This window comes from Rhea americana, unplaced genomic scaffold, assembly GCF_003343005.1.
Source record: "Rhea americana isolate MKP2758 unplaced genomic scaffold, rheAme1 scaffold_98, whole genome shotgun sequence".
NCBI classification, from domain to species: Eukaryota; Metazoa; Chordata; class Aves; order Rheiformes; family Rheidae; genus Rhea; species Rhea americana.
In genome coordinates this window covers 1,226,107-1,235,853 of record NW_028187177.1, presented here as the reverse complement: position 1 = coordinate 1,235,853, position 9,747 = coordinate 1,226,107, and the positions used below count along the sequence as shown (strand labels likewise).

General features: G+C 57.6%; 1 protein-coding gene across 1 annotated transcript in view; it reads left to right on the top strand.

Annotated features, from left to right (window-relative positions):
* Window position 1: 1 nt before the first annotated feature.
* The window catches only part of SLC9A6 (solute carrier family 9 member A6), a gene marked incomplete at its 5' end in the record, with an annotated part of 19,566 nt that continues 9,820 nt past the window's right edge, over window positions 2–9,747 (top strand). The window contains 6 exons of the mRNA XM_085325522.1: window positions 2–173; window positions 3,681–3,880; window positions 4,150–4,227; window positions 4,938–5,014; window positions 5,972–6,084; window positions 8,304–8,409. Coding sequence (XP_085181648.1) covers window positions 2–173; window positions 3,681–3,880; window positions 4,150–4,227; window positions 4,938–5,014; window positions 5,972–6,084; window positions 8,304–8,409 — 746 coding nt within the window. The remainder of the gene's footprint in view (window positions 174–3,680; window positions 3,881–4,149; window positions 4,228–4,937; window positions 5,015–5,971; window positions 6,085–8,303; window positions 8,410–9,747) is intronic.

Below are 9,747 nucleotides of genomic sequence, written 5' to 3'. Positions count from 1 at the left end.
GGCGCTGGAGGAGGAGATCGTGTCGGAGAAGGCGGCGGAGGAGAGTCACCGGCAGGACAGCGCCAACCTGCTCGTCTTCATCCTGCTGCTCACCCTCACCATCCTCACCATCTGGCTCTTCAAGCACCGCCGCGCCCGCTTCCTGCACGAGACMGGGCTGGCCATGATCTACGGTGAGGGGCGACGGGCGGGGGGGCGGCACCCCTGCATTGCACCGCCGTGTAAGCCCCGCTTTGCGCTGCAGCCCCGCGCATGGCACCCTTTGCTCTGCACCCCCGTGCAGGGCCCCCGTGCAAGGCCCCCCTCTGCATTGCACCCCCGTGCCAGCCCCCCCCCCCCGGCATTGCCCTCCCCCTGTGCATAGCCCCCTTACGTTGCCCCCTCCTAGACTGTCTCCCTCCGTGCATGATGCCTCCCATCCGTTCCCTCCCTCCCCGTGCATTGCATTGCCCCCCCAGTGCATCGGCCCCCTGCATTGCCCCCTTGCAAGGCCTTGCATGGCCCCTTCATTGCCCCTAYGCATGGCCCTCGTRCATKACCCCCGTGCAAGCCACCCTCTGCAAGGCCTTGTGCTTCCCCGCGCAAGCTGGCCCAGGCACCCTGGGCTCCCCCACACCTCTGTGCAAGCCCTGGGCACCCACCGTGCTATCTTCCCCATGCACGAGTGCCCAGGTCCCCTGTGCAAGCRGGTGCCTCCCCCCAGTGTGCGAGACCCCCACCCCTGGCTTTCCCTGCAGGGGCTGGTGCAGACCTGCGTGAGCTGGGACCATGCCAGGCYGGTTCCTGGTCCCTGGACGTGCTGGTCCTCGCACCCAGGTTTCAGGGATTAGCCAGCCCCTTCCCAGGCAATCCCGGGGCGGTGCGGATTTGGGCCGGGCGCCTGGCTGGTGCCGCTGGGTTTGCTGCAGCCTGTTAAGTGGGCAGGGGCTCTCCCGTCCCGAAGGGAGGGCAGTGGGGCCGCGGGCAGGCTCAGGGAAGAGGTGCTCGGGCGTTCGCAGGCTCTCTGCAGCCGATACGGTCTCCTTCGGGGTCATCCCTTTGCAGCATCCCCTTGCGTGCCAGGCATCGTGGCCCCGTCCTGGCTCGCTGCGCCGTGTCCCCGGGCCAGGCGTCACCCGGGCCCTGGTGGGGCTCTCCGGCAACGCCGGCAGGGACCCCGGCTGCAGCGTTTGCAGCCGTTTGCAGCCGTTTGCAGCCCGTCAGGAGAAGTGCTTGCACTGCTACTCCTACAAGCGTTCGTGCCGGCGGCAGTCCCAGGCGGAGAGCAGGGCCTGGCGAGGCCGTTTGGGCAGACGCCGCTGCAGTCTGGACCTTCGCTGCATAGGGGTCTTTTGGGGACTGGATTCCTCCTGCTGGGGGGACGAGACCTGGGTGAGCTGCGCAGCGAGGCCATAGCCTGCACCGTGTGGCCTGAGGTTGCCTTGCCCGCCTGGGGTTCAACCAGAGCAGAACTGAGAGCGGTTAACCCAACCGCAGACCCTTCTCTGGACGGGGTTTATGGAGTTTAGGATTGAAAAGGCGTCTTCTGCGGAGTGCTGGAGTTAGCATCTGCTCTCCGTGCCTTTCCGCCCGTCGCCGGCTGCAGCGATGTGCGACCAGGCTGGCGCTGGCTGGCAGCGGAGACGTTGCCGGGTTCCCCAGCCGGCAGGGCGCTCTGCTTAAAAGCTGTGACTTTGTGCATTCAGGCCGCTGGCTTTGGTTATCCTAAATCTCCATTAATTGGAGGTGTCCTTCCAAACGAAGGGGTGGAGCAAAGTGCTTGAGCCCAGAGGCACGAAATCACGGTCCRTGTTTACAAATCAGCGCGAGCCCTCGGCGAAGCCGAGGCGTGCGTTGCTGGCCTCCTTCCTCTTCCATTTATCCTCTTCTATTTATTCTTTCAAACTTGCCCTAACTTGGTTCTTTTCCCGGAGTTTTCTTGTGCTTCACCCTGCCTTTGCCCCCTAACGCCATCCGAGTGCTGGAGGACGAGCTGTGTCCTCTCGGCGCCCTGCTCATCGGTAAAACGCAYCTTTGCTGCCTGCTCTTTTATACACTGTGCTGAAGAGAATTATTAGCAAAATAAGTAATGTCACCAGACCGGTTGCACGGCAAAATCCCGAGTTTATTTCTGCTGCCGAGACTTTGGCGTTTTGTGTCCCGCGGCACGAGAGCCGCTTTAGGAAGGGGGCGGCGCGGTTCCCCAGGGCTTGGTGAGGCCGTGGTTCTCCGGTGAGGGCTGGAAGGCTGCAGGGAGCGAGGAGGTTCGCTTCTGATGCGCTGTCCCGCCCCCCTGCGATGCTTTCAGCCTGGACAAAGCCGGCTGAAAATGTGGAAGTGCTGCACTCGGCAGCCTTTGAAATAGTTACTTAAACCTGGGCAAGAAAAGTGATTAAAAAAAAAAAAAACTTGTCTTTCTCTAATTTTTTTTTCTTTAAAAAAAGCAAAGACAAGTAAAACTTCTTGCATATGTCTCTTTCTGCTGAAATACTCTTGCGCCTGTGTTTCTGCTCCAAGTTACAAGCTCCCGCTTTGGGTGGATTTGCATCTGGCACGCTGCGCGCTCTGCTCCGAGCCGACCTTGCCGAGCTGGGCACGGTTTGACGTGGCTTCGTTGTGGGAGGCCGTAGGTGGTCGGCAGCCCTAAAGCTTCGCGCGTCCAAGATACTCAAAATTTAGGGTAGCAAAGCGGACTTATTTATTTCTCCTTGGGCTGTGCTGGGGCATGTGGCTGGAGGCAGCTTCTGGAGAAGTTTAGCTTCCTTGGTTCCCTCCCGATTTGCCTGTATCTTAACTGTCTGCGGCCGCGATGTTCTCAGCCGCTCGCTACGTTTCTCGTGCCTTTTCTGCCCATCCTGTGCGCTGTCGTCGTGCCTCCCCAGGCCTGAGCTGCGGTGTCTCGGGCTTCGTTTCCAATCCCGGCTCGGAAATCCTCGGCGGCACCTCGAAGAGCCCCGCGGCTGGACGCGGGGAGCTCTGGGACGCTCTGAGGCGGTGCCCTACGGCGCGGAATAAAATGCCTGAGTTGGGGAGTCCCAAGCGCGGCGGTCGGGGCCGATGCTGTAGGTTTATCCGTCCCGTTCCCCTTATCCCATTCCTGGCTGCAGCGGGAATTTGGCTACGAGCCGAGCGGGGCTGGCGCAGGGGGGCCCGGAGCGGCCGCGTTGCCGGCAGGGCTCCCCGCTCCCACGGGCAGTGCCGCGGACTCCGCCGCGCTCCCGCGTGCCTCAGAGCTTGTCGTAAGCGGGAGGCTGGGAGACGGGGGCAAGATCCAAGATGTTTATGGCTCAGCGCTGCTTTAGTCCAGCAGTTTCCAGAGCCGCCTGAGCTGAAGGCTGCGTGGAAAAAGCATCGTGTGGGACGTCCTCTCCCACCCCAGCCTGCAGTTTTGCACCTGAAATGACGCTTGTGTCCCGAAGCGCAGGCTCCTCAGCTGCAGCTCGTCAGCTGCGCTGCAAATTCAGCGTGCCCTGTAAATCGCTGACTTGCAACTTAACCCCCCCCCCCGGATCATCCCACACGGCAGCTGATCCGGAGGCAGCGCCGGCATGCAGGGAACGCGGGAAGGACCCGGGCGGCCGGCTCTCGGGGAGCGGGGGATTGCCGCGCGCGCGGGGCGGCAGCCGCCTCGGCGCGGGGCTCGCGGGGCCGCCGGGAGCCCGGCCCCGCGGCGCGCCTCGCTCACGCCGGCCTCTCCGCAGGCGTCCTGGTCGGCGTGGTGCTCCGCTACGGCATCCACGTCCCCAGCGACGTCAACAACGTGACGCTGAGCTGCCAAGTGCAGACCAGCCCCGCCACGCTGCTGGTGAACGTCAGCGGCAAGTACTACGAGTACACGCTGAAGGGGGAAATCAGCGCCCAGGAGCTCAACAACGTCCAGGATAACGAAATGCTGAGGAAGGTGAGGGGGCCGGCGCGCGCGGGGAGCGCTGCTGCTCGGCCGGGGCCGAGTCGAGCGCCCGGCGCGATGAAGCTGTCGTTTCAGCTCGTCTCAGCTTGAGCCGTCTGAACTCGGGGCCGCGTCCCCGAAAGATCCCTGGCGCGTCCTCACGGTGTTCGCCTGGCGCCGCTGGCTAACACAAACTCTGTGTTTTATGTCAGTCGTCTTTGAGTTTCGTCTTGCAAAATCTTAACGTCCATTTAAACCTTTTTTTTTCTTTCTTTTTGCAGGTGACTTTTGATCCCGAGGTGTTTTTCAACATTTTGCTTCCTCCGATTATATTCTATGCAGGCTACAGCTTGAAAAGGGTACGTGCCGTTACAGCGCCTACGTTTTTAGTTTCTCTGCCTCCAGAGCGTTTTTAATGCTCGAGAGCGTTTTGATGCTTGGTCAGCAGGCCAAGTCTGCGGTGTCAGGTACGGCTTTTTCCCCGGTACACGCGGGATTTTGGGAAGCGGGGCTGAGCGCGCCTCGGGAGGCCGCGTCCGTCCGTCGCTCTGCCCCAGGGAAGGTCGGCAGCCGGGACGGTTTCCAGGTTTTGACCCGAGCGGAGGTTGAGGGAGGATTACGCTTCCTCAGAGATGCAGGTTCAAAGGCCGTTTTCGAGTCTTTGCGTGCGGCTGGGTCATCTGAGGCTTTTTGTGGGGTTAGGGAGGTGGGAAGGCTTTAGAAAGCAGCAAGTCGCTCGCTGGACGAGCAGCTCTCCGCGACGCAGGTTTGGAAGGAGAAGGGGAAGGAGGGTGTCTGGTGTGCGGGAGGAGGAAGGAGGAATCGTGCTAGGTCAGGAAATCGATCCCTGGGACTCACAACAGCAGCTTGTTAAACACCCTGGTGCAAGGAAGCCATGTGCTTGTGCTTATTAATGCCGCATTAAGGTCTGCAGGGGCAGCCGGGCTTGTCCGGCCCCRCGGCGTCTCAGCGGGACGCGGGCTGCCGCGGGCGCTGTGCCGTCACCTGTGCCGTGGTGGGCAAGGCGCGAAATAAAGCGTTGCTCAGGGCTTTCCTCCTCTCCTTCTAGAGGCATTTCTTCAGAAACTTGGGATCGATCCTAGCGTACGCTTTTCTCGGGACTGCCATTTCCTGCCTGGTGATCGGGTGAGTAGCCTGAGCGCGAGCTGGTTCCTCCGCGCGGGTCTGRGCTCACCCGGCTGCGATGCTCTGGGCCAGGGAGCTGCAGGCGCTAACCCCAGCCTCGAAAGATAAGACGGGCTTTCTGCTCCTGCTGCTCAGTGGGGGTGAATATTGCTATTTGCTGTCCAAGCTTTCGTTCTGCGGACAGGATGGATTGCTGTCTAATTCCACCGTGTTTTTCAGTTTCTGATACTGAATATTGATATACATAGAAAGGAATGTTTTACAGTTCTGTGTACAGATTTTCTTAAAAAAAGAAATTCAAAAGCACAACAGCAAACAGAGGTAATGCACAAGACAYGAGAGTAGAGGGTAGGGTCCAAGAATCGTAAGCACGAGCGCTCTCCTCCCTCGCTGGAAGCAGGTACTGAGATGCGGTCTGAGATCGCAAGCAGAGGGAGTAGCTGATTCCTGTTCTGAATAGTTGCGTGCTGGCCCGCGCMGGGTGCTTTCCGCTGGAAAGCCCGGTGGATCCAAGCAAACTCAGCATCGACATTATGTGATCCTAACTGCAGGTTTTGGCCGTTTCGAAGCCCGGCCAAGGTTGTTCCCCCAAAGTGTGTTAATATGAAATGCTGAGATGCGTTTGCAGGACGGTCGCTGCTGCCCGTCCCACCAGCTCGAGGCGGGCTCGGCCTGTCTGTGGCTTTTCTTCAGCCATGCCAGGCTAGCTAAATCCCCGCCGGAGCACGTGGCGTGCGCTATGTGTGGGACGTGGTGGCAAGCACCTCCGCGTTCCCGCGCTCCCCGCTGAGACCGTAACCCCGGTGTTTCAGCCGGCTCAGCTCGTGCGGCTCCCGCCTCCGCTGCTCCTGTGTGTGGGTAACTTTAGGGGTTAATCTGGCAACGTCTGGGGAGCCCAACTGAAATGTTGTCTGCATCTGCTTCAAATATGGGTCTTTCTGTCCTCTGATTCCACAGCTCCATCATGTACGGCTGCGTTGCCTTGATGAAAGTCACGGGGCAGCTCGGCGGAGACTTCTACTTCACCGACTGCCTCCTGTTCGGTGCTATCGTATCGGCTACTGACCCAGGTATATGAACTGGTTGTTCTTTTTTCCTCCTCTTCCCTACATTTTGCTCTGTTTTGAGTTGTGGTAAAGAGGGGAAGAAAGGAGAGAACTGAAATCTGTGGAATTTCCCTCTTTCTGARTCTCTGAGTTTATTTTAAGTTTGCGTGCAATGTTTTTAGAGAACAAACTTGTCTCAAAAAAAATTTTTTTGGGTTCCTTCCAGTTAAGCGTAGTATCTTTTCCAAGCCTCCTTTTTCTAAATCTTTATCTCTGCAGTGAAGTCCTAGGCAGCCTCTTCCTTACTYCACTGGGCTTTGGGGCAGGTCCGCTGTATTTCTGACGTGCTGCGCAAGCAGCTGACGCAGAGCAAGATGCCTGATTCTGGGGAGGTTTTAGTTCCTGCCTCTTAAAATTGGTATCCCCCAGCTTACGTTTTGATGGGATTTTTGGAAGGTGTTAATCTAATTGAAAATTGGTCTTAATAAAAAGTATCTTGAGGACAGTAGTGACAGCTTTGTCTGTTCAAGCACTTTGTAAAACCAAACTGTGAAAAAYCTTGGCCTTGTTCAACTGAATTTCAGTTAGTTCGGAATTGTTTTCACATGGCAGCTGTTGAGCTGCGTGTTCCAACTTCACCTAAAAACACGAGACTGCGCAAAGCCTCTTCCTTCCTCCTGTCCTGKGCCGAACAGATCTTGAATTTCTTCCTTTGCAGCTTGGCTGCTGTGTTTGAGAATAGCGTGGCGGGGCTTGGGGAGGAGGCAGCCTCATCTGCCTGCCGGCGCTGCCGTGGCTCCAGGAGGTCTTTTTAGAAGCAGGTAGTGGTCAGTTTTTCGTGGAAAGGGGAAACCACATTCCTGGATGAGCCAAGTCTTTGCTCCTTTTGAAAGAAGTGTCCTTGATTGTCATTTCTGGATGAATTTGGACTSAACTTGCTCATCCTGAGAATTGATCATTCCCATTTTCAAAGGCAAAAAGCATTATGCRTATGTGTGCATGTGTATACGTACACAYGCACACACATATATATACATACACACGTAGATATTTTTKTCAATAATAATGCTGCAGAATATAACCTTTTCCACTGCAGCAGCCACATCTGTCTATGAAGTGGAGATCCGAGATGTGCATTCTCGATGAGGTTTTAATGAATTTTTTGTTTGTGTTTCCCTAAAATTTGCTAAGTATTGGTATGCTATTTAGTGCTGACATTTTTATTAAAAACAATCTTTTTTAAAAAAAAAAAGTGAAAGCGATTTCCCAGCTTTGCTGAGCACATCCTGGGGGAGGGCGTTCCCACGTGCCTCCTTGGATGGAGCCCGGAGGCTGCGGGRTCTCGGCGTCTTCCCCGAAACGGGGAGCCGCCGTTGAGAGGGGCGTGCGTTTGGGAAGGGATGGATCCCTCTGGTGTGCAGGGGTGGATCCCTGGCGGTCGCTTTGAAGGGCTTTCGGAGCCGCTACCGGATCGAGCCCAGCCCGCTGCAGCGCGGCGCTGCGTGCCGTGCCGTGCGCTGYGTCGTGCTTGCTTTGGAGGTTGCCTGGCTTTTGTACGGGTGCACAAAGCCTGTTGTGCTTTCRATACCTCGGAGCCGCGGGATTGCGGAGAGGGGTGAGCGCGCTCGGACCTCTGTTACGTGGCCGCGGATCACGAGAAACCCCCAAATGGGATTTGGGCCCGTGCCTGGCTCTTCCTGCTTAGGTCTGAAATGCAAACGCGTCCGTGCCAGCACTTCCCGGCGCGTCGCCCCGCGTTGCATCGACTCCCGGGGCTTCTCTCGGGGCGTCGGGYGGACGGAAACGACAGCCGTCCGTCCGAGACGGGAGCGGACGCCCCTCGCGAGCCCCCATCCCTGCCGCSACGCGGGACGTCCGTGCGCGGACGCTCCGAGCCAGCTCCGGTCCGGAGCGGCTGGAGAGCGCGTGTGGACGCGGTGCCGTGGCCCGGCCCGCGGTGCCGGCGCTCGGAGCTGCGGGAGGGTCTCGGGCACGTCCGCCTGCGACGYGTGGCAGCCGGCGTGTGCTTTAATACCTGGAGAGAGAGGGTAGAGCTGGGTCGCAAAGCGGGTGCAAGGCTTGGAGGGCAGACGGAAGAAGGTCGCAAGGGGCACGGGCGGGAGCGTCGCAGCGGACGGGCTCGGACGGGCGGGACGGCGGCTTTCCGCAGGGGGTGTTTTGTCTTTGATGATGCAAAAATAACGGCACCTTTCTGAATGTCTCTCTATTTTTCTATTTGTCAGTGACTGTTCTTGCCATATTCCATGAGCTCCAGGTTGATGTTGAGCTGTATGCCCTTCTCTTTGGCGAAAGCGTCCTCAATGATGCCGTTGCCATAGTGCTGTCTTCGTAAGTGTGTTCTGTTTTTATTTTTAATTGTTGTGTGTGTTACATGTCAGGYGGTGGGGGAGCCACCTGCCCTTGCTCCTCTCAGATACGAGCATCAGTAGTTGCAAGACCAGGATTCCCTATTAACACTCCCTGAAAGCCATAGTGACCTCCAGATTAGTCTCCTCACTGAAGATTGCTGTTTGGGAGCGTGGGTCATCATTACAACTACCCCGTCTATGATGTATAGTTTAATTCGTTTCTTTTATGGCCTGTTGACCTCATCAGAAGGAATTTTTTATGTCCTCTGAAATGAAAAAAGCATCATGTCTGCTCTTCAGCCAGAGTATCCCCCTGAAGCCCCTCTCAGGTGGGCTTGCTCCTACTTCCTTGGCCTCCTATCCACAAATTCCTGCTTTGGCTTAGGTGGAAACAGTTGGTAAAGCAGCTGTGTCCTTCCTCTGCCCCCTTTCCTGCACCAAGGGTGTGACGTTTCTTACAACTGGGGTTAATATACTGGACTGAACATCCACACTGGAAACTTGGTGGCTCCCTAAAGGACGTTTTAAAACATTTTGGCACATAGAGCATATTTTATCTGCATTTTCATCGTGTTGTCATCATGGGAGTTTGTTTGGAAATGCATAATATCTGCAATCGTGACAGGTTAACTTATAGCTAAGACTAATGCAGAAAGTATTTCCGGAGTACTCGTCACTCCAGCGTGCTGATTGCGTGGGCTTTGCTGATGTRTAGGCACTAAGTAGCGTGTCGTGAGCCTCGTGTCTCGCCTGGGTTGCATTTACTACGCGCAGCGGTGCTGCTGAGGTGTCTGGAGCTGTTGGAGTCGCTCGCTCTGGCTCTCGGCTGGACGCGTCAGCGCCGGGGCGAGAGCAGACGCCGCGCAGCCGGGTCCCGTCCGCGGTTCGGGCCCCTCTCGGGGGCGAGACGCGTTGCGGCGGTTCGACGGCCGCCCCGCAGCACGCGGGGCTGCGCGGGGGCCCCCGGGCGGGCAGCGCGTGGCCCTTCGAAACCCTGCCGCCGCGGCTCTCCGTCGGCTCCCGCGTGCTCGGCCCGAGGGGGCTGACGCTGGCCGAGGCGCGTGCGGAGGGAGGTGTCGCGGGGCCCGGCGGGGCGCACGGAGGGCAGCGGTGGTGGGAGCGTTTTCGCTAGCGGCTCGAGAAGCAAAACCAGAGAGAAAGCTGCAAGAGGTTAAAATGCAAAACCAACCTCCATGCAGAGGAAATGAAACCAGTGTGGATAAAAAAAAAAAAAAAGGAAGAAGAACATGCTGGTGAATGGAAAGTGAAAGGTAGGATTGAGGAAAGAAATCAAATCACAGGAGAAATTTGTGGCTTT